The 24,779-nt window shown below is 35.4% G+C and overlaps 2 protein-coding genes across 2 annotated transcripts; both read left to right on the top strand.

Annotated features, from left to right (window-relative positions):
* Nucleotides 1-2,399: 2,399 nt before the first annotated feature.
* LOC139984061 (uncharacterized) lies at nt 2,400-23,766 on the top strand. The gene is made up of 3 exons (XM_071997733.1): nt 2,400-2,559; nt 13,722-13,775; nt 18,116-23,766. The coding sequence occupies exon 3, from the start codon at nt 18,135-18,137 to the stop codon at nt 20,325-20,327; it is 2,193 nt and encodes a 730-aa protein (XP_071853834.1). The 5' UTR covers nt 2,400-2,559; nt 13,722-13,775; nt 18,116-18,134; the 3' UTR covers nt 20,328-23,766.
* LOC139984064 (uncharacterized) lies at nt 2,477-8,511 on the top strand. The gene is made up of 2 exons (XM_071997741.1): nt 2,477-2,619; nt 4,066-8,511. The coding sequence occupies exon 2, from the start codon at nt 5,186-5,188 to the stop codon at nt 6,266-6,268; it is 1,083 nt and encodes a 360-aa protein (XP_071853842.1). The 5' UTR covers nt 2,477-2,619; nt 4,066-5,185; the 3' UTR covers nt 6,269-8,511.
* Nucleotides 23,767-24,779: the final 1,013 nt, after the last annotated feature.

Here is a 24,779-nt window from a genome sequence, read left to right as displayed (position 1 = left end):
CAAAAGACCAGCTTGTAATGGAACTGAAGAACTAAAACAAATAACAAAATATTGCGAACAGGATCTTAAAAGGTACGAACACTTCACAGCAACGAACTCATATATTCTAGCTTATAAGGACAGACGCTCAGTGTATCCCTGATATAAAGACTTATTTGAACCTCTGATAGAAGAATGCAAAAAGAATATCCAAGCTTAAAATATTTATCTGATTTACGTTATCAGTGATGTAACAAGGGTTTACTGACATCATTACGAGTGCTCAACATAAAGAGTCAGTGGTTGATTTTGCAGGAATCAATGCGGTAGATATTTCACTTGTATTACAAGCAGAGGAGATGACCAGACTGTTATAACTCAAAATACAACGTAAGAGTACTTACACATCCCTCTGGTCAACAGAAAATGTGAAACACAACGACAGGATCGGTTCAATACTGATAAGAGCATGATCAACTTACATTAGAGTTACTGCCGTCTGTTATCTGGGCAAGGCAATACAGCGCATGCGCTAATAGGAGTGTATCATGTAACATCTGCATCATCCCAAGAAAGATCTTTGAAAACATCAGCAACATTCAATCTATCATGGTAAGCTTAGCAGCTAGGATCATTTGTTGATGGCCTCATGAAAAAAGTTGAGGTTCGCTAAGTACAGTGGCGTGGCGTTTCAAAGGTGGGGAGTTGGGAGGGGGGACTAAAAATATAGCCCGTCTTTTTTACAGATTGGGCTGAGCTTTTGTAGAAGAAATAGATTCAGATTCTGAGGCATATTTAGACTATAAGTTATGTCAATAGAAGAAGCCATGAACACATCGTTTTGCTAATAAATACTTTGGGGCTTCAAAGGGAGGTGGGAGGGAAGGTAAATACGTAGTATTAGTAGTCCTATTCTTCCCAGGCCGAAATTCGAAATCTCCCGATTGAACCGTTCCACCCCCCCCCCACCCCAACCCAGACTAACGAAATTTGTGCGGACTAATTATTCGTCCTCTCACCAAGCCTGTTTTGGGAATCGAAAGTTTTCAGAAACTAAGCAGAATTATAATGTTATATTTTGGTAAATTTAACAGTGTGAAACATTTAAGCATTACGGGAAAAGGTACATATTTGGAAACTTTTGTCTGAAATTATCAAAGAAGGCAGACCCGTTCTTTTGGTGCAAATTTTTAACTAGAGACATTTTGAACACAATCGTTTTGCATTTTAAATCATAAAATGTTCCCTTCCAAAATTTTAACCAATAATACTTTACAGAATATCACCTTTTCGATCTGAAATGAACATATAACACGTCGACGATACGTGAAAATTCCCATACAATCGGTAAATAGACAATAAAAAAATCATTGATCTTTGGCAAGCCTTTTTGTTTTTGCAGGAATTCCCGCTCGCGAGTTTTTTTAATGCAGGTAGGTTCGTACCATTGTGTATATTGAATAGCCAATCACAGCCAAGTTCATTTTGACGTCATCAAATATGCACGTGTCACTCGCTCTAAAGCAGTAAGATTTGTAAACAATGTCAATCTGATGCTGTATGAGCATTGTGAGCTCGAATCTCACATCTGCCGAAAATTGTTGTTGTTGTCATTAGCTCGTTTTTATCTTTTATTTTCTCCCAAACCAAGCATTTTTTGTTCAGAAATCTTTTTCATTTCTTCGCATTTTTATAACTTCCCAAGTGCAACCTTTACTGTGAACTCAATACAAATACAGTATTGTCTTCAACACATCACATACAACAAGAAAAAATGTTCCTCTGATTCTTTCTTAGATAAATGCTAGATCTTTTGTAATGTGTGTCACTGAAGCTGTGAAGGCAAAACTTAGAATAATGATTATTAGGCCTAACCTAGTAGCCTTTAAATGATACAATTTGTAGGTCTGTTATTATTTCAATTTTCAATGACTGTCTAAGTAATAATACTTTGTGTCAACTGCAAATTTCGCAAAACTACTCCCTGAACAATTCGTATGCACAAAGATACGTTAAGAAGATCACTAAGATAGGAAATTTGTGGCAAAGAATTCTTACCAGGTTTCCAAAATTTGGAAAGAACACAGATTTCATATTAAAAAACTAAAAATTTAGTCGGTGTATGGCTAAAGCTAAAGGAATAGCTTCGCTAGAGATTACTGCAGCATTGTTGTTGCATCAGGTTAGCTTGTCAGGTTGAACTTATCGACTTTAAATATTAAGTGTTTCATGCTCAGGCTAGCACGTCAGGTTGAACTTATCGACTTTAAATATTAAGTGTTTCATGCTTTCCTTGTCATATTTGATGACGTCAAAATGAACTTGGCTGTGATTGGCTATTCAATATACACAATAGTACGAACCTACCTGCATAAAAAACTAGCTTTCCGCTCTATGTTGATAACTTACTTTGATCGTGACCTCAGTGATAATTTTGTAACACGTCGCTACAGGCCGTATTGAGTTGTAATATACTTGCATACACAGAGTACAGTATAACGTTATGTGAAACGTGACACCGGTAATTCATACAAGAAAAAGTATTGTTAACTGTGTTTTGTTGCAGTTATTTTGTTTTGAGGCACATGCATTAGTTTTAAGACCAGCCTCTGTGTTTGAGATCTTTACGAATAGAATAAGGTAAGTGAGCATTCACTCCAATATATTTTCTAATGTCTTTCATTGCCATGAAACAGAAATCGTTCGATATATGCACTTGCTAGCAAGTAGATCCTCATTGGGAGTCTGTACGTTGGGTTCCATTGTAACGGCCGTTTACTATACTGTAGCGCGTTATGGAATTTACTAGACTAGGGTTCCTGTTTGTAGTGCCTGCAGCTGTCATACTAAAACATTTCAATTATGATGGTGCGGAACAGCTTTCTGCAATTTGATGCATTGAAAATCATTGATTTCTAATAGAATCTCAACTGAATGAATCTAGTAACTATTGAAAATTGAAACAGTATAAGTCCAAATTTGAATTTAAGCACCTTTCTTGTGTTGATCATAGGTGGGCAAACTTTCATTTCGAAACATAATTGAAACAAACGTTGAAGTATTCTAGGCTAATCTTACCTCACATTTATCTGGTTGAAGACATATTGAAGGGTTGAATAAAATCAAATGTTTTACGAGGGAAATCACAACTAAGTACACGGGGCAGTGCATGATTCTTCATTTGACGGGTATAGCCAGTCTGCTGTAGGGTTTATGTACAATAAATACGTGATCAATAAAATCAAAGCAAGATTTGCATCAACTCAAATACTTAGCAATTTACAAAAATGAAAGTAAGTGAAAAGTATTATTATATATCTGTATTAAATGTTGAAGGTTGAATATAACTTGTTGTAGTAAAAATAACATAACATCGTCAAAAAAAACATTCACCATTGGTAGCAAAATAACATTGAGAATGAACTGAAATTTGGATAATGTTATTTAAGAATAAACTGTCTATAATGCCTTGGTACCCATTATTTGTCCTCATCCTGAAAGGAAGTATTTTGAATAGCAAAGAGAAACTGGGGAAATAATGTCATAAGAATTGAAAAGCTTCGCGATTCGTAAAGACTGATGATGTTTCCCAATGACCATCAGACCCTAAATCCCTTTTAAAACTGACAATAATCTCCTTGCAACTTCATTTACAAATGATGTTAGTTTTATGCTATCATAAAGCAGATCACTCTATTAAAATTGTCACACAAAGTTGTTTCGTGCCGTCAATATCTATCCATCCACAAAACATATAACAATTTTTGTTTACAAATGACATCTTAAAGTCTTCCACAACGACGTACACATGATCTGTGTTATAAAGATCCCCGTGGACAGGTGCAGGGTGGTTATTCTTAAACTTAAGGTGCTGACAGTTTTGGCTAAAAGAAAATTATTTGTATCCATGAAAGAACTGAGTTTCAAACAAATTACTTTAAGCATAATAAAACAAGAGAAAAAAAAACGAGTTTAAATGTTTCCCTTAACGTAAAGTCCTTGGCAAATTTAAACGCTCGATAATAATTTGATTAGAATAGGAAAATTACATCACTGATGTGTAAATTTTTATATTATTTGATACAGAATCCCGTGATTCAGACTATGGCCTCGGCAACTCCTCTCAGAGACCTGACAGAGAACTTCTTTCTGTGTTCTGTTTGTTTAAATCAGTTTAAAGAACCTAAGCTGTTACCATGTCTTCATCGATATTGCAGGGATTGCTTAAAAAGAGTTATTCAAGCCAGCCAAGATGGGACGGTTAAATGTCCATTATGTCAACAGGATTATGTCATACCAGAAGATGGGGTAGATGATTTCAAGACTGACTTTCATATGAAGAGTATGCTTGAGTTTGTAAATTTGCAAAACTTGTTTGAAAATGAAAATGTAAAACAATGTGTGAGTTGTTCGGAAAATACAAAAGTGTTTGCATACTGCTTTAAGTGTAGAGACTTCTTATGTGATCCATGTTACATGGTTCACGTGAAAAGTAAAATGTTTACAGATCACCAAACTCACATTTTGAAATTGGATAATGTTGTGGCCAGGAACCTTACACTGGAAAAACTATCGACACTTACGGAAGATCCCAAGTGCCATATACACATGAAAAAAAGAGGCACAGCTATGTTGCTGTACTTGCCGACATGTACCAGCATGCATAGTCTGTATATATAGTAAACACAAAGGTCATGACCTACAAGACGTATCTGAACTAGCAAAACGTGAAAGAAAAGTTTTGAAACCAAAACTTGCGGAACTAAACAAGCACAGAGACAAACTATACGACTTACCAAACAAAATTGAAACTGCGACGCAGAAGCTAAACGAAAATGCCGAGAAAAAGACACAAAAGTTGATAGATCAGCACAAGAAACAGACGAAGAAGATTAATGATAAACTTGACGAATGTACGGAAGTACGAAACAGAGGCTTAAAGGATATAGAAAGCAGAGGAAGAGATCAAGACGATCAGATTACCATTACTTTAGAAGAGGAATTAAACCAAGTAAGAGAGAAATATGATAAAATTAGGAAAAAAGTGAAAAGACAATATGACGACGATTACGAAGAATTTAATCAGAAATGTGATAAAACTGAGCAAGCACTCATTAGCAAACTTGATAGCTTAAATGTCTGCTTAAAGGATTTAATAACAATCAAAGATTTGCGTTTAAAAACAAATAAAGATGAGCTGAAAGAAATGTCAGATTATTGTGACACGATTATCAAACTTTACGAGAACTTTACAGCAACGACCTCATCTATTCTTGCTTCTCAAGACGATTGGACATACGCTCAGTGTATCCCTGATATTAGAGCAGCATGTGAACCTCTCATAGAAGAAATTGGAAAAGAATATCCAGAGTTAGAATCTTTATCTGATTTCTTTATCAGTGATTTAACTGATGTTTTTAAAGACAACGTCATGATTGCTCAGTATGAAGAGTCAGTTGTTGTTGTTGCAGAAATCAAAGCTAAACGTTGGTGGATCAATGGTATTACAAGCAGCGGAGTTGGCAATATCGTCATAACTGGTAGGGCACTTAAAGGGTACTCGCACATCACTGTGGTCAACATGAAAGGAGAAATACAACTGCAGAATAAGCTCAAGAATGATAGGGGCATTTTCAATGTATATCGTCGCTGCTGCCTGTTATCAGAGTTCAAAGTTATAACTGTTGGTAAGTCTGACAACATCGGCATTTACGATGTACGTGATGGTGCATATAGCAAGAAGAATATTCGTGATGTCATTACTAGGTGGCCATCTGATCAGTACGTGAGTTGTGTAACTACTGATCCTGTGAAGAATCATATTATTGTCGGTACAAACAGCAGAGATGTTTATATATTTACTGATCAGTTAATTTACAGTCACAAGATTACCCTACCAGATGTAATCGATGGAGCTTTTGATATCACTGTGCATAGAGGTAATCTCCTTGTCTGTTGCTACAATAGTGGTAAAGCATATGCAGTCACCATGGAGGAATCAGAGAGTAAACTAATGTATACATTCACCAAACCAGATCTCGAAGGATGCGACTGGAGTTCTTACAGTGTCTGTACAGACAAGAACGATTTCATATACATGTTATGGAGTTCATATGAGGAGAGATGTATGCTGGTACAATACAGTCAGGATGGTCGACAGTTATTGAAAAGAAAAGTACCTGATGACGCTCACTGTTTGGCAACGCTAGAAAAGGATGGGACGGAAAAACTTTTATTAGCAACATCGGCTTCAAGAATGCTGTACACATACGGTCTAGTAGTGACGTAGATTAAGGAAAATATTTCAACGTATAACTAGACAGAACCTTAGAAGGTGCATTTAAACTTAATTCATAAATTTGTTCATCGAGAAATACGACTCTTACATTTACTATAACAAACGTTTGATTATTATATTTGTTTGGTTATTTCTGCTTCCTATTTCCATTCCAACGGATGATATCCAAAAACAACATGAGTATGAATTATATTCATTTCTATATTTAAGCAGCTGGTTTTAAGTAGTGAAGTTAAAGTAGTAGTTCCATGGTTGAGATATTTCACATAGTGAGAGCATTTCACTCTTCTACACGTCGGAAGTATGGCAGGGACTAGAATGTACTAATCGAGATACAGATATGTTTGCATTAAATACAGGGATATACTAAAACAATGATAAATTAATTGAAATGATGACAAATTCAGCTCATAATTAATTCAAAGTCAGACAGTTTATCAATTCTATTAAAACATATTCATCATCTGGCTTTTCTTTCTGGCCTCCACGGGAATTATCTTCTGCTTTAAGACGAGTGTTACTTTACACAGCTGTTTGTGCTTGTACTAAACCGGTATATCATAGCCAAAGTATTTGATACCCACATAACAAATAATGCAAGCTAATTATTGAAAATGCATCGATTTATATAGGCATGGACACCGCCGATTGTACCTTCACCTAAACACGACATCAGCAGTATCTCATAGAGACACAAAAACTTATTTATACTTATTATTGAAAAAGACCACTGTTGTACATACCGCTTATACAATTCTAACTGCACCTCCGTGGTTCTTAATGCACACAGAAACAATTCAAAGTACTCGATATACACGCAACACTAAGTTAAACTAATCAGCTGATCATTAGTATTATTTAAATCAGCACATATTATCAGTAGTTCTTGATGTATACACAAAATTTCTGGCATTCACTAAGTTAACTTTTATAACATATATGTGAATCATTATGACGTTGAGCAGAAATGTGTTGATGCTTTGACAGAAAGCAAAAAGAACTTCGTTAAGTTTGTAACTTTATTGTTTATTGCATTTCATCCATTTTCTATTTATTTTTTATTTTTTAAGATTAAAGAGGACGGACATTGGGGTTAGGGAGTTGTTGTTACACGTCGTTAGATTGAGGAAATAGGTTTAGTTGTATTGGAAAGCTTGTGTCGAATATTTTGGAGTGACAATGACGCTTTTTTCCTATATCTATACCTTTGTTATATCATATTTTAATTTATTTCTAACTAGCACGGCATAAGCTTATTAAAATGTGCATTTGATGGAGTGGTGACCTCACAAACAAGACGGCGATGAGAGAGAAGATTAAGCTGAAGGCTTTGTATCATTGATAATTTGATTTCATGATATTCCATATTTTTTCGCAAGGATAAAGTTTGAGTGTTCGTAGACTTGATTCCTATGACCTATATTCGTTCCTTTAACACTAAATTTAATGTCTTAAATTCTAATTCCTTCTTTTATAAGTATGATGCATGCAGATTGTTTAATCTTTGTGCTATAATGTGCAGTGAGTTATACAGTAATGTTGTATTGTGCATTGATTCATATCCATGGTAGTTTAAAGTAAAAGAACAGGCAACCCCCACACCCCTACACACACTGACACACACCACCAACTCCTTTCTTGATGGCACAGGATTATTTATGACCGTACAGCTAAAAGCTGTCGTCATGTAAAAATATTTTTTTATCATGTTTCATGTGTGACTGTTCTGTATGTATATGTTGAGAGAAATAGAAGTGCCTTATAAGTGTTACAATAAAGCTCAGATTCTGTCCGATCCACAACATCACTCTTGTAGAATTTTCTCGCCTCAAAGCATTGCAGCTAGAGCTCACTGTTGCACGTCTTGAAAAGGAACACCCTTACTTCACACAGATACCTTGTTGAACTTTAACCGTAAATATATTTAATAGAAAAAAAGATATAATACATTGTGATAAGTTGTAATCACCATTCAAAAACAATGTTGTTTGTTATCTTTTTCCTCTGTGAATTCTAGTGATTGTAGGATCTTTAAAAGTAAAGATGACCAATATCTATCTTTCACACACAAACCCTTTCTTTTCTCTGGTACGCGTCAGCTGCCGTGTTTCCTTGGCATAGGGCGCAACAGAGGTGAGTGCCGGTGCTTATCGTATAACGACCTTTCTGAACTGCAATTGTTAGGATTTGTCAGAGATGTCAGAGAGATCAGAGAGAAAAAAACAATGATTGCAAAGAAAATTAAAATAAACATCACAATTCGTGTGTGGTTTATATTAACACATAAGAGAAACTTCCACTATCAATGTGGTAGATGCTTTTAAGTAGTTTACAATAATACCTACCTTTTGCAAGGTGACTTCTTTGATTTTATATTTTGGGGTTAATTTAACTGTTAAATGAAGGGTTATATATTTGCAAGCAGGACCAGGGACTTTAATTATTTCAAAATTAACATTAACTAAGAACTACCTATTGAGGATATTTTAAATTGATGTGGAATCTTCAACTACTATTAAAATGTTTAATTATATGGAATCGATTAAAAAGTGAAGGAAAACACCTGTCCAACGTTAAGTAACTCTGTAAAGATATGCATATTGTCTACTTTGGAAGTTGCCACATTTTTGTTAATTATCAATATAAATAAAATGGTCTTGGTCTAGTCATATTAATACAAAATTAACCTAGACCTGTTAGGTCTTAAATAAGGATAGTGATTCTTTCACACGTTATTCCTCAAAACATGACATGACGTTTACCTTAAAACTGGAGTTTATTTACAAAGCTGCATTCCCCAAAACAACATTAATAGCCTAGACCTCAAGTCGTCACTTACTTGCAGTACTGATGTAGCTGAATGGTAGGCAAGGATACAGTAGTTCAACACGTTGTAGCGAAGCGTTGTAGTGTAACAGAAAGTAACGAGACGGAGGGTCAGATAAAAATTCTACTTAGAGATAAAGTCTACTTAGTTACGTATGAGAAAAAGGAATGAGTTCAAAGTTACTGCTGTTCTTTATCAGAGGTCAAAGTTAGATGAGTTTGTAAGCCTGACATCGGCATTTACGATGTACGTGATGTGCATATAGCAAGAAGAACATTCGTAACGTCATTAAAAGGTGGCCATATGATCGGTACGTGAGTTGTGTAACTACTGATCATGTGAATAATCATATTATTGTCGGTACTAACAGAAGAAACGTGTATGTGCTTACTGATGATCTGAAGTACAGTCACATCTTTAATCAGCTGTATGTATTCGATGTGGCTTTTGCTATCACTTTACATAGAGGTTATCTCACTGTCTGATGCAACGGTAGTGATAGAGCATATACGGTCACCATGGAATCAGAGAGTAAGCTAAAGTATGGATTCACTAAACCATATCTCTGCCGATGCGACTGGATTCCTCACAGTGTCTGCAGAGACAAGAACGAGTTCATCTACATGTTATGTGATGCAGACGTCGATCGTCGCGATAGAGGTATTCTGGTACAGTACAGTCAGGATGGCCGACAGGTACTATCAGGAAGACCAGTAGACGAGAACGTTTGATGTGTGACATCACTAGAAAAGAATAGGGCGGAAAAACTTGCAACAAATACTTCGTGGAAGCTTTACACGTACGGTCTAGTAGTAACTAAGACGTAGCTCTGTTGAGCATATAATGGAATGAATGATTCCACCTGTATTCATAAAGTGACATCAACACTGATTTAAGGATATCTCATTATATTTAGCTTTACACTTCTGCCTTCAATGACACTTTCTGCTCTGTTCTGTATATGTGAAGCATTATTCATGATTACTAGTCTCCTCAGACACGACCATCCTCTTTATTACTCTTAAGATGTGACGTCTGTCTGTAGAATCAGATATGTAATATTCCATTTGTTGTTTTATTATGTTTTCTATTAATGACAGGTTGAGGTATTATATCTCCTGTCAGGAAATTAGGATATGAACCTACTTTATTTTGAATAGTAAATGGTTGTTGTAACGAATAATAGATCACACTTTTTAATCTTATTGAAAATGTTTGCGAGGATACTTTGTTGTTCGTATTTAAAAAATAATAACACAGATTGTCTTCTTCGAAACGATCGAACCAAAATAACCAAAAATAATGCGTGATCTGCGTAAGACTAATGCACCTGCATTCATTGTGAATAATCGGGTATGTCTGGGTGGCTTATAGGTTTCAGAATATTAAGAAACACACGCAAAGACGCACTTAATGTTTCAACCTCAGCTCCAAAATAGTCTATGGTGATTTGGGTAATTAGGTGAAATTACTTGTTCAACAATGATGTTTGTGGAGTGTTTTTCACTCAGTGAAGTGGTTTGATTGGGAAAGGTGTAAAATGACGTCAATGACGTCACCAAACGTTGACGTTACTGCTGTCTGTTATCTGAGCTTAAAATTATGACAGCTAGTTGGAGATATGAAATCGACATTTAGAGTCACATGTTCGCATCTACTAGATTGTATTGATGCATCGCATGATATCACTGTACATAGACGTAGTCTCCTGGTCTGTAGCAACTCATGTGATAGACCATATGCAGTCACCATGGAGGAATCACAGAGTAAGTATATATATATATATATATATATATATATATGTATATATATATATATATATATATATATAAATAACGGAAAACTGTTAAACAACTATGCTGCATTTAGAGAAAAGCTGGATCTCGAGTGAGATACAATAATTGAATTAGGTAAGTGATTGGAAGTAAAACAGCCAATGTTTGGTTTTTGCAGAGCTTTCGAGCAAAACTAAATCTTCTTCAGTGCATGATCACCGAAAGTGACAAGGAGTAGCAGGAAATGAAACTGTTTTATAGAGGAGATGTCGGCATGGTTGTAAGGGCAAAGCGACTTACTGATTTCTGTTCAGAAGTTTTAGAAATTCGGATTATTTTAATCCGCGTCGGATTATTTTAATCCGATTCCGTCGTAATTGTAAAGGAATTGTTTTGGTTTATCTGGAACGGCAAATCGTTTCTGATGTTTAAACCGAATGGTGCCGTGGTCTTTAGGTTTAGTTCCCAGAAATTTTCTTTCGCTTTCCTAGATTTATCTGTCCAAGAATCGTTCTGGTCAATGGCAATAACACGCAAATTCTCAATTGAATGATTTTGAAGATTGAAGTGTTTTGCAACAGGTTGGTAGATCTTTTTTGTTTTGATCGCCGATCTATGTTGTGTCATTCTCATTCTAAGAGTGTTTTTTGACTCTCCAATGTATTGTAAGTTACAAATATTGCAGTAGATGAGGTAAATGACTTTTTTGGATAGGCAGTTAATTTTGTGCCGAATTTGGAACGTGCGTTTGGTTTGGTTGCTCTGAAAGGCCCCGGTCGAATCGACAAGTAAGCACGTTTTGCAATTTTGTGTACAGGGCGATGATCCTGTAGTTTCTGTTTTGCTTTCCCCTAATGGGGTGTCATCCCGAAAGGATGCTCGAACTAAGATATCCCGTAGGTATATATATATATATATATATATATATATATATATATATATATATATATATAACAAACAAACAATCTCCCAGAAGATGGGACACATGAGCATATTCTTATATTTAACTTCAAACTGGATTTTCCTTTGTAAATTATTTAAAGTTATCAGTATTGTCCATAAATTTGGGCAAACTCAAAATTAAGTAGAAGGTTTTAAAAGTACTTTCTCAAGAGGCTTTGATCCTCTAAATGTTTCCTAGCTATTTTGATATGATTAACAAATGATTCAATATTTCAGGATGGGTATCTATTTTACAGAGGCAATACAATACAGAAACGTGGAAAATTATTTGAGTTTCTTGCATATTTTAAGGGCAATACTGGTGATCTTTAAAATTACCGCGTTATAAAAAGAATCAACCGAAAACCGAACTTCCTGCTTACATGCAGCATCAAAAGCGTTAGAAGAAAAGTCACTCAAAAAGAACCTGGGCACGAAAAATCAAACAAGTAAACGACTGATCCGTTTTCAACGTCAGTCCCATTGCAACGAGACTGTCACTGTGTGATTATCGTCAGGTGTGTATTAGAATAAAGTTATTCAGTTTGTTCTGGTTGATTGATACAACAGGTACGGACATTTTGGAAATGTTTTGAAATGTCTTAAAGTTTATTTGGGACATCTTCTCAGTACGAGCCACATTAAAAAAGCTGTGGGCAACCATTCCATGTAGTAAAGATAGAATGTTGTAGGTGTATATTGTCCAAACTCTGGGCTGAAATATGCACGTCCCTGATTGTTGTTGAAGATGGACTTAGTGAAAAGGGGCAAGGCGCTAAGAGAGGTGACCTATGTAACATCTGCACCATCCAAGGTTTTTTTTCAAAACGTGAGCAACATTAATCTAACATTGTAAGCTAAGCTTTTCATTTGATGACCTCAAGAAAACAAGATGAGGCTCGCTTAGTACAGTGGCGTGGACAGGATTTCAAAGGTGGGAAGTTAGGAGGGAGGAATACAAATTCCCTCGACTGTTTCGGGTATAGGGATGAACGTTTTTGGAAGAAATTGATTCAGTTCCTAACGTCAAACGGTGCATTCTGAGGCAAGATTGAGCTAAATAAATGAAAATCAACTCAAATTCCCCGAATGATTATGAAAGCAACTTTAAATTTCCCCTCAACCCCTCCACCTTACCCCTCCTTTCATCCTGAAAGAAAATGGAAATTTAAACGTCAAACGGTGCATTCTGAGGTATATTTAGACTAAAAATTATGTCAATAGAAGTAGCCCTGAAGGCATCGTTTTGCTAATACATACTTTGAGGCTTCAAAGGGAGGTTGGAGGGAAGGTAAATACGTAGTAGTATAGTCCAATTCTTCCCAGGCCGAGATGCGAAAATCCCCCGAATGAACCGTAACCCCACAACCCCCACCCCCAAAAACTAAGCAGAATTATAATGTTATATGCAACATCGTGAAGCTTTAAAGCATTACGGGAAATGGTATTTATTTGGCAATTTTGTCCGAAATTATGCAAAGTAGGCAAACCCATTTTTTTGCTGCAAATGTTCAACTGGAGAAAATTGGTACACAGCAGATTTGCTTTAAAATCATAAACTGTTCCCTTCTTAAATATTAACCAATAATACTTTACAGAATATTACCTTTGAAAACTGAAATGAAAATGTAACACGTCGACGAAACGTGAAAATTCTCACACAATCGGTAAATTGACTATGAAAAATCATTGTTCCGTGGCACGTTCTTTAGTTTTCGCAGGAATTCTATGTTGATAACTTCTACAGATCGTGACCTCGGTGATTATTTTGTAATACGTCGCTACAGGCCGTATTTTATTGTACTATACTTGCATATACACAGCGTACAGTATAGCATCATGTTAAACGCGACACCGGTTATTCATACAAGAAAAAGATGTTGCAGTTATTTTGTTTTGAAGCACATTCGTTTTGACACCAACCTTTGTTTGAGATCTTTACGATAGAAATTAGGTAAGTGAGCATTTACTGCAATATATTTGTTAATGTCTTCCATTGGCCATTTGCCATGAAATAAAAATCGTTCGATATATGCAATGGCTAGTAAGTATTTGCTCATTGGCAGTCTCTACATTGGGTTCCATTGTATTCATTGTATTGTATTCAATATTGAAGCGCGTTATGGAATTTTACTAGACTAGGGTTTATGTTTGAACTGCCTGCAGCAGCCATATTAAACATATTTCAATCATGATGGTGTAGAACGGTTTTCCTCAATTTGATGACTTGAAAATCCCTAATTTCTGATAGAATGTCAACAGAATGAATCTGGTAACTTCAGTATTAGTCCAAATTTGAATATAATTTTAGTACCTTTCTTTGATTGATCATCATTGGGAAAAGTTTCATTTCAATAATTGTGTAATCTTCATTTAGCCTCTGAAGAAGGTTCTGCTAGAATCGAAACGCCAGGCCAAATTAATTTTACACACTCTCTTACAAAGGCTCTCTAGTGGATTTTCTTTCAAAACATAATTGGAGGAACTTTAAAGTGTTCTAGACTAATGCAACATCACATCTATGTGGTTAAAGACATTAAGGGTTGAATAGGACCAAATGTTTTACGAAGGAAACCACAATTAACAGTCACTTAATTTACACGGTAGACGATGAAACGAAACTACAGTCATACTGTACTTACATGGGACAGTTAGCCTTCATTGGAAGGGTATAACCAGTCTGCTGTGGGGTTTGTTTAAAATATATACGTGATATACAAAATCAAGACAAGATTTGTATCAACAGAAAAGACTAATAATTTTGGAAAGATGTGAGTAGGTGAAATTATAATTATATACCTTTGAGTATTAAATGCTGAAGGTTGAATATAATTCAGTTAGCCTGTAAATCGTTCATTAAACGTTCTCTTTTAGCAGAAAACATATTTAGAAGTGCGATCAAGGTGATTAATATTGAGTAAATATAGGTAAAATGTTCATACAAACAGTGTGTTCAAGATTTTCTATAAACGGGAATTACATATTTTCTACTACAAGCATCTTTTCGGGTAGAAACTAGACATAAAAGAGGTGAAAGTTATAAAAGGGGTTTGGTATAAATAACCTGCTTATAACGGTAAAATAGGAGTTAATCGTTAACTCCAACTTATGCAGTGACGTTCGTGAAGGGGTGTGCCCATTGCTATGATGTTCGACCGTATTTTATTGAGCAAACATTTATGTTTACAGCTAAACATAGACCTATTTTTAGTCTTAATATGACTCACAACATACCATTAGACGTATATTGGGTTTTCTTTTGCTGAGGAAGGAACCCCAGCAGCCCTACATATGAGAGTATGTTTTTATGACCCAAGTACCGCATACCTTCATTTATCCTTAATGTATCCTTCTCCTTCCTTTATCCTTCATTCGCATTCGGTCCTTCCATAAAGGTTCAGCCCCTACATGTTAATCAATCAAGGGATCTTACATTTTCGAATGGGGGGTGGTGCAATTAGCGTGAACATAAATAGTTAACGGTAAGGGATAGACTCTGATTGCAACAAGAAAAACAGTTCATGTCTTCCAATCAGTAATAAAAAAAATATATTGCTGTAATACATGGATAATTTAGTTGTAGCTGTATATAACGATGATTTTTAAGACACTACAGCAGTATACAGATTATATGGTGCGTAAATTCAGTTTGCATTAAGCGGAAGCAGTGCTGTTGGTATTATGCACTATATACGGATATTATAGACACTAAGTTGTTATATACAGAAATTGTGCGTTGACTAGTTGATACTGTACAATGCATGGATAATAGTGTTAACACGTGGATATTTTCATGAAAAAATGATGGTGTTTAATGGAGTCCTTCCTCTTTAGCACAGTGGCGTGTCTATATCGGGTTATATGTAAGGTGCTATCATTATTGTAACTTCATATGTTGTATACCACTTTGGCGTGCGTATGTAAAACCATTTTAACATTGAATTAAAAATTTCAGAAATATGAGTTTAATTACAGATATGGAGGATACAACTTATTAAAGATATCTAAAATTACAAACGTGTGTATGTTGTAACATGTGAGCAATTTGGATGATGTTTTCTGAAGGATGTTTGACCGGGGGTGGGGAGGGGTTGGCGGGTGTAGGAAGCACGTGTCTCAATTTACAAAATGGCTGTATCCATGTATATAACAACGATATCGAACATTCACAAGAGCATAGCAGTAGATGCGGGTAGGTACCCATAAGTATCTTATTTATCTTTATTAATTAGCTCAAATTGAGATGTTTTGTCTATATTAATGACGACAATCAAGTGAGTATGATGTGCGAAGCGTTGACTAGAAGTGTCATTCAATGAATTGAATTGAACATGTACAGAGAAATGTTGTGCTTTACTTAATATGTCTAAAGAAGAAACCTTATGGGTAGTATATCACACGCTGGTATAAAAGCAAGTTGTCAACCAAGTATTAAATATACCATGGCTACACATTTTTACTTTGCCAATTTATTTACCATTCTCGTTTTTGGGGTTCAGTATTTGTGTTGGGGGATGGGAGGGGCAGGATCATCCACTGACTTCGACATATTAATAGGTGTAACTACACAAGGCACGCGTAATTTTGTAATGAATACACAAGATACTGTTGCTAACCATCAAATAGACGGATAATCTTGATAATACACAGTAGCTGTAGACAAACGTTAATCTTGTAAAACATGGATAAAATTATTCAGGCGGATACATTAATGAAAGAAATTATGTTTCCTGGATAAATCATGAGCACACTGGAAAATTACAATGTAAAGTGAAGGAGATATTTTGACTTCATATTATTGAGGCAGGCCGTTCGTTTATTATAACAGTGTTTCATTGCTGAAATAACGGGATAATATTTTAAAGCATGTGCAGCCATTTTTAATTTACGTCGTAAATAGGACGTTATTGAAGTAAAACTACAATAACAACGTAAATAAACATTCATCATATGTAGCAGAAATGTCAGTGAGAATGCACTTAAAATTGCCTAATGTTAATTAACAATAAACTGTCTATAATGACTTGATACCCTTGATAACTTAAGTGTGAGAAAATGTACACTTTATTACAATTTGTGTAAATTACCGCACATCGGGAAATTTAGATGTGTCTATTCATAACGAAGTGTTACCAAACATTTGTGGGCTACATCCTCTTTATTTGATTTCGGTGCTGAGGTATTCACATATCATGTATAATTTTTCATTTTTTCAATTTTTAATTTTATTTCAATTTTACTGTTTTCTTTTCAATTTTAGTTCAATTTCATAATTTCAATTATTTGAATTTTTCAAATTTTAAATGTATAATTTTTCATCTAGACTGTAAGAAATATTGCATTTGATATTAAAGCATATTTTTATTGCTTGAAAACTGTTGATGTTTTTACCAAAATGAAGGTGACAGCAGCCAATATTATCTCATACATATATTGTTGACTTATCTCTTACATAGCATTCATTAGTCCTATATAACTTGATCGCCTAATAATTTGGTATTACTCGCTGAAAAGTTGCGGTATTTACACGAAATGGGTTGCCCAATAATTCAGCACCTGCAATAAAGCAATAGAATTTGCGAAAAAGGAAACCTGATTAGAGTAGGAAACGTTTACTGTTTTTAAACCGAATTTTAAACGACTTGAATTAGGTATTCTACCGTAAACTACAACACTGTTATTAAACAGATCGATTTGTCCTCAAAATTTGATGTTACGTTTGTGTTATCATAATTCAGATGACTCTATTATAATTAGCAAAATAACTGGGTAAAATAATGTAATAAGAATTGAAAAATTTCGCCTTTGATGAATACGGCTGATGTTTCTCTAAGTCCATCGGCCCCTAAATCCCCTTTAATAATCCCATTGAAACTTCATTTACAAATGATGTTTCGTTTGTGCTATCATAATGCAGATCACTCTATTATAATGGCCACACATATTGTATCGTGTCATCAAACGACTAACCATCCACACAACCTCATTACATTTTTTAAACAATGACATGGTCATGTCTTCCACAACGCAGTACACATAGTGGTTGGGCTTCAGCAACTTGAGGTGCTGATGGTTTTGGCCAAAAGAAAGTTATTTGTACTCACAAAAGAACTGAGTTTCCAACATATATTTTCATTACTTTTGGCAAAATATAACTAAAGGAAGTAAAACATAGCATAACGTGTTTCTTAACGTAAAGTTCTTGGCAAGTTTATACGCACGTCAGTGATTTAATGACAAGAGGAAAGTTACAGGTTATTTGTCAATTTCTATTTCATTTGAAAAAAATTGCAGAGTCCCGTGAACCACATCTATGGCCTCAACAACTCCACTTAATGACCTGGCAGAGAACTTCTTTCTGTGTTCTGTTTGTTTGGATCAATTTAAAGAACCGAAGCTGTTACCATGTCTTCATCGATTTTGCAGGGATTGCTTAAAAACAGTTATTCAAACGAGCCAAGATGGGAAGGTTAAATGTCCATTATGTAAACAGGGTTATGTCATACCAGAAAATGGGGTAGATGATTTCAAGACCGACTTTCATATGAAGAGTATGCTTGAGTTTGTAAACTTGCAAAAATTGTTTGAAAATGAAAATGTCAAGAAATGTGTGAGCTGTTCAGAAAATACAAAAGTGTTTGCATACTGTTTTAAGTGTAGAGACTTCTTATGTGATCCATGTTACATGGTTCACGTGAACAGTAAAATGTTTACAGAACACCAAACTCACATTTTGAAATTGGATAATGTTGAGACCAGGAGCCTAACACTGGAGAAACTATCGACACTTACGGAAGATCCCAGGTGCCACATACACATAAACAATAAAGCACAGTTATGTTGCTGTACGTGCCGACATGTACCAGTATGCATAGTCTGTATATATAGTAAACACAAAGGTCATGACGTACAAGACGTATCTGAACTAGCTAATAGTGAAAGGGAATTTTTGAAACCAAAACTTGCTGAACTAAACAAGCACAATGACAAACTAAACGACTTAGCAAACAAAATTCAAACTACCACGCAGAAGCTGAACGAAAATGCCGAGAAAAAGACACACAAGTTGATAAATCAGCACAAAAAACAGACGCAGAAGATTAAATATAAACTTGACGAAAGAACTGAAGTACGAAAAAGAGGTTTAGAGGATATAGAAAGCAGAAGAAGAGATAAAGACGGTCGCATTACAATGAATTTGGAAAAGGAATTAAGCCAAGTAAGAGAGAAATATGATAAAATCAGGAAGAAAGTGAAAAGACAATATGACGACGAGAAGGAAGAGTTTAATCATAAATGTGATGAAACTGAGGGCCCACTCATTACAAAACTTGATATCTTAAATGTTTCCTTAAAGGATTTAATAACAGCAAAAGACCTGCGTGTTCAGCAAAATAAAGATAAACTGAAACAAATGTCAGATTACTATGACACGATTTTTCAACGATACGTGAACTTTACAGCAACGACCTCATCTATTCTTGCTTCTAAAAACAATTGGACAGACGTTCAGTGTATTCCTGATATTAGAGCAGCCTGTGAACCTCTGATGGCAGAAATGAAAAAAGACTTTCCAGAGTTAGAATCTTTATCTGATTTCTTTATCAGTGATATAACGGATGTTTTTAAAGACAATGTCACGATTGCTCAGCATAAAGAGTCAATTGTTGATATTGCAGGAATCAAAGCTACGCATTGGTCGATCAGTGGTATTACAAGCAGCGGAGATGGCCACATCGTCATGACTGGTAGGGCATCTACAGGGTACTCGCACATCACTGTGGTCAACAGGAAAGGGGAAATACAACGGCAAGATAAGCTTAAGAATGATTTGGGCATGTTCAATGCATGGCGTTATTGCTGTTCTTTATCAGAGTTCAAAGTTATAACAGTGTGTAGCTCTGACAACATCGGCATTTACGATGTACGTGAGGGTGCATTTAGCAAGAAGAAAATTCGTGATGTCATTACCAAGTGGCCATTTGATCGGTACGTGAAGTGTGTAACGACTGATTCTGTGACGAGTCATATTATTGTTGGTACTAACAGCAGAGATGTGTATGTATTTACTGATAAGCTGATTTACAGTCACATGATTACCCTACCAGATGTAATCGATGGAGCTTTGGATATCACTGTACACAGAGGTTATCTCCTTGTATGTTGCTACTATAGTGATAAAGCATATGCAGTCACCATGGAGGAATCAGAGAGTAAGCTAATGTATGAATTCACCAAACCAGACCTCGGTGGATACGACTGGAGTTCTCACAGTGTCTGCATAGACAAGAACGAGTTCATATACATGTTATGGTTTACAGGCACCTCACATCAGCGGAGATGTATCCTGGTACAATACAGTCAGGATGGTCGACAGATATTGACACGAAGAGTAGATAATGACGCTAGCTGTGTGACAACGCTAGAAAGGGATGGAACGGAAAAACTTTTATTAGCAACATCGACTTCAGGGAAAATGTGCACGTACGGTCTAGTAGTGACGTAGATTAAGAATATTTAAGAGTGTAACTAGAGAAACCTTATAAGGTGCATTTAAACTAAATTCAGAAATGTTTTCATCGAGAAATACGACTATTGCATTTCTATAACAAACGTTCATATTTGTATCTGTTTGAATATTTCTGCTTCTTATTTCCTTTCCAACAGATAATATCCAAAAGCAACACGAGTTTGAATTATATTCATTTTTTATATTTCAGCAGCTGGTTGTAAGTAGTGAGCTTAAATTAGCAGTTCCCTGGTTGAGATGTTTCACTTAGTGAGAGCATTTCAATCTTCTACACGTCCACGTTGTCTGCGAGAATAATCCGTGAATGGAGGAGAGGTCTCCTAGAATGTAAACTAAAGCAGTGACTAGAATGTACAGATACATTACTTTATTAAATACAGGGATACACTAAAGCAATAATAAATTATTGAAATAATGACAAATTCAACATAATTAACTCCAAGTCAATCAGTTTATCAATTATATTAAAACATATTAATCATCTGCCATATCTTTATGGTATTCACGGGTATTTTCTTCTGCATTAAAACGATTGTTATTATACACAGCTGATTGGGCTTGTTGTACTAATCCGGTACTTCATAGCCAACGTATTTGATACCCAGATAAAAATAATGCAAACTAATGATTGAAAATGCATCGATGTATATTGGCATGGACACCGCCGATTGTACCTACACCTATACACGATACCCGCAGTATCTGATACAGACATAAAAACTTATTTAAACTTATTATTGAAAAAGAGCACTGTTGTACATACCTCTTATACACTGCAAACTGCACCTCCGTAATTCTTAATACACACAACAACAATTCACAGTACTCGATACACACAAAACACTAAGTTAAACCAATCAGCTAATCATTAGTGTTATATAAATTAGTACATTGTCTTGATGTATACACACAATTTCTGGCATTTCCTAAGTTAAATTTTATTTCATAGTTGTGAATCATCATGACGTTGAGCAGAAATATGTTGATGCTATTACAAAGAGCAAACGGAACTTCGTTCTGTTGGTAACTTGAGCGTTTATTGCATTTCATGTAATTGTTGATTTAATTTTTAAGATTAAAGAAGACGGACAATGGGGTTGGGGAGTTGTTTTTACACGTCGTTAGATTAAGGGAAGCGTTTTAGCTGTGTTGGTCAGCTTGTGTCGAATGACTCCTCTTCATATATCTATACTTATTTAATACCATATTTTAATTTACTATCACGGTATAAACTTATTAAAATGTGCATTTGATGGAGTGTTGGCCTCAAAACAATAGAGAGATGAGAGAGAAGATTAAGCTGAAGACTTTGCATCTTTGATGTTTTGATTTTATGATATTCTATATTTCTTCGCAGGGATATGGTTTGAGTGTTCTTAGAAATGATTCCTTTGACCTTAGTTACCTCCTTTAACACTTAATTTGATGTCTTAAATTATTATTCCTTCTTTTATAGTTATGACGCATGCAGAGTGTGTAAGCTTTGTCCTAGAATGTGCAGTGAGTTATACAGTAATGTTGTATTATGAATTGATTCATATCCATGTTAGTTTCAACTTTGAGAACAGGCAAAACCCCTCTATATGGTACGAATTATGTGAATTGCTGTTCAATTTGATTTTATGTGCTATAAAACGCTTTTGGCGTGACACGATTTCATAAAAGATGACCTGCTATCAACGCTGCTACATATCATGTAGCAGAAAACAGAAACATATTTATGTAAAAGTTAACCATGTGTTAAACCGTAGCTCAAAACCAGTATAATAAAAAGACATGTGAACCCTTGATATCACATGGGCGATTTGATTTTCGGAACAATTGTTCAAAAGAAAATGTACTTTCCAAAAAGGCATAAGATCGACAAAACAATGCACATACGTCACATGACCACACTGATTCATCTTATCGTAATGTACAGTGCAAAAGATACTATTGTTGGTACTAACAGAAGAGATGTGTATGTACTTACTGATGATCTGATATACGGTCACATGTTTAATCAGCTATATGTAATCGATGTGGCTTTTGCTATCTCTGTATGAATTCACTAAACCATACCTCCATTAATGCGACTGGATTCCTCACAGTGTCTGCACAGACAAGAACGAGTTCATCTACATGTTATGTGGTGCAGACGTCGATCGTCGCGATAGAGGTTCCATGGTAGAGTACACTCAGGATGGCCGAATGGTACAGTACAGTCAGGAAGACCGGCCAGTAGACGAGAACGTTTGATGTCTGACATCGATAGAAAAGAAAAGGGAGGACAAACTTGCAAAAAATACTTCGTGTAAGCTTTACACGTACGGTCTAGTAGTAACTAAGACGTAGCTCTGTTGAGCATATAATGTAATGGATGATTCCACCTGTATTCATAAAGTGACATCAACACTGATTTAAGGATATCTCATTATATTTAGCTTTACACTTCTGCCTTCAATGACACTTTCTGCTCTGTTCTGTATATGTGAAGCATTATTCATGATTACTAGTCTCATCAGACACGACCATCCTCTTTATTACTCTTAAGATGTAACGTCTGTCTGTAGAAACATGTAAAATATTCTATTTGTTGTTTTATTTTGTTTTTTCTATTAAAGACAGGTTGAGGTATTATATCCCCTGTCAGTAAATTAGAAAATGAACCTTCTTTATTTTAAATAGTAAATGGTTGTTGTAACGAGTAATAGATCACACTTGTTACTCTTATTGAAAATGTTTCCGAGGATACTTTGAAAAAAAATAATACAGTCATAATGGCGGACAGTTACTCACAACAAGAATAGTAGATTATAACGTTTGCTGTGTGACATTAGAAGAGAATTTTCTATTTAAGAGAGAATATAGGGGTAAAGAGAGGAAGGGGGATGGGGAGTTGCACACGTACGGTCTAGTAGTGACGCAGAGGTAGGAAATTATTTAAATCATTTTTTGAAGCAACCTTACAAATTCAAGGTGCACTCACTTTAAATACAGAAATTAATTCATCAAGAAATATGAATTTATTTTCTATATCAAATTTTGATTAATTTTATATGTTTTATTATTTTCTTTTCATTTCCGGACAGTGAGGCAGGGGTTCGAGAATGGGACATAATTGTTTTCCCTTTCAGGTATACAGCACTTTTTGCACTAGTTGAGCTGTTGTCATGGTAATGCGTTTGTCTGTCCGTTGGTCAGTTAGTAATATTTTTTCTATGTTATGATTCTCCTCGCAGATCCTTTACTGCTTCTTTTCACCAGATTTGGTGAAATTGTGACATAAACTAGGGGTTAAGATTTCAATAACATCATGAGGTCAAAGGTCATTTGCAGTCATAAAAGTTGAGTTTATAAAAATACCTTCTAACCCTAGAGTTTAGTTTTTGGATTCTTTTTATACCAAAAACCAAAAACCGAACTTCCTGCTTACACCCAGCATAAAAACAGGTTTGAAGCAAAGTCACCCAAGAAAGAACCTGGGCATGAAAAACCAAACAATCAAACGGCTGATCCGTTCTCAACCTCAGTCCTATTTTACCGAGACTGTCACTGTGTGATCATCGTCATGTGTTTATTAGGATATTTTTTTTAGTTTGTTCTGGTTGATTGATACAATAAGTACGGACAGTTTGAAAATGTTTTGAAATGGCTTAAAGTTTATTTGGGACATCTTCTCAGTCCGAGCCAAATATAAAGAAGCTGTGGGTAACAATTCCATATAGTATAGATTAAAATGATGTGGGCTTACATTGTCCAAACTCTGGGCTGAAATATGCACGTCCCTGACTATTTTGAATATGGACTTAGTGAAAAAGGGCAAGGTGTTACAATCGCATGCGTTAATAGAGGTGACCTATGTAACATTTGCATCATCCCAAGGAAGATATTTCAAACATGACCACATTTAATCTATCATGGTAAGCTTAATAGCTAAGATTATTAGTTGATGGCCTCAAGAAAACAAGTTGAGGTTCGCTAATTACAGTGGCGTGGACAGGATTTCAAAGGTGGGGAGTTGGGAGGGATAATAAAACTTCCCCCGACTATTTCGTGTATAAGGCTGCACTTTTGTGAAAGTAATTGATTCAGTTCTTAACGTCAAGTGGTGCATTATGAGGCAAGATTGTGCCAAATAGATAAATATAAACTCAAAATTTACCCGACTGATTAAAACAGCGACATGAACCCCCCCCCCCCCCTCTCTCCCCCCGAAAGAAAATTGGAATTTAGACGTCAATGGAGCATTCTGAGGCACAGGTAAAATATATGTAATGTCAATAGAAGTAGCCCAATGCGCATCATTTTGCTAATAAATACTTCAATTTTTCAATGGGAGGTTGGCGGAAAAGTACATGCGTAGTTTTTTTATTCTTCCCTGCCAGAAATGCAAAAGATACCTCGACTGAACCGTATCCTCCCCATGTATGCTTTTCGGGAAAAGTT

The sequence above is a fragment of the Apostichopus japonicus genome, chromosome 17, assembly GCF_037975245.1.
Source record: "Apostichopus japonicus isolate 1M-3 chromosome 17, ASM3797524v1, whole genome shotgun sequence".
In the NCBI taxonomy this organism is placed as follows: Eukaryota; Metazoa; Echinodermata; class Holothuroidea; order Aspidochirotida; family Stichopodidae; genus Apostichopus; species Apostichopus japonicus.
The sequence above is the reverse complement of the archived record's forward strand: the minus strand, read 5'-3'. Positions and strand labels throughout refer to the sequence as shown.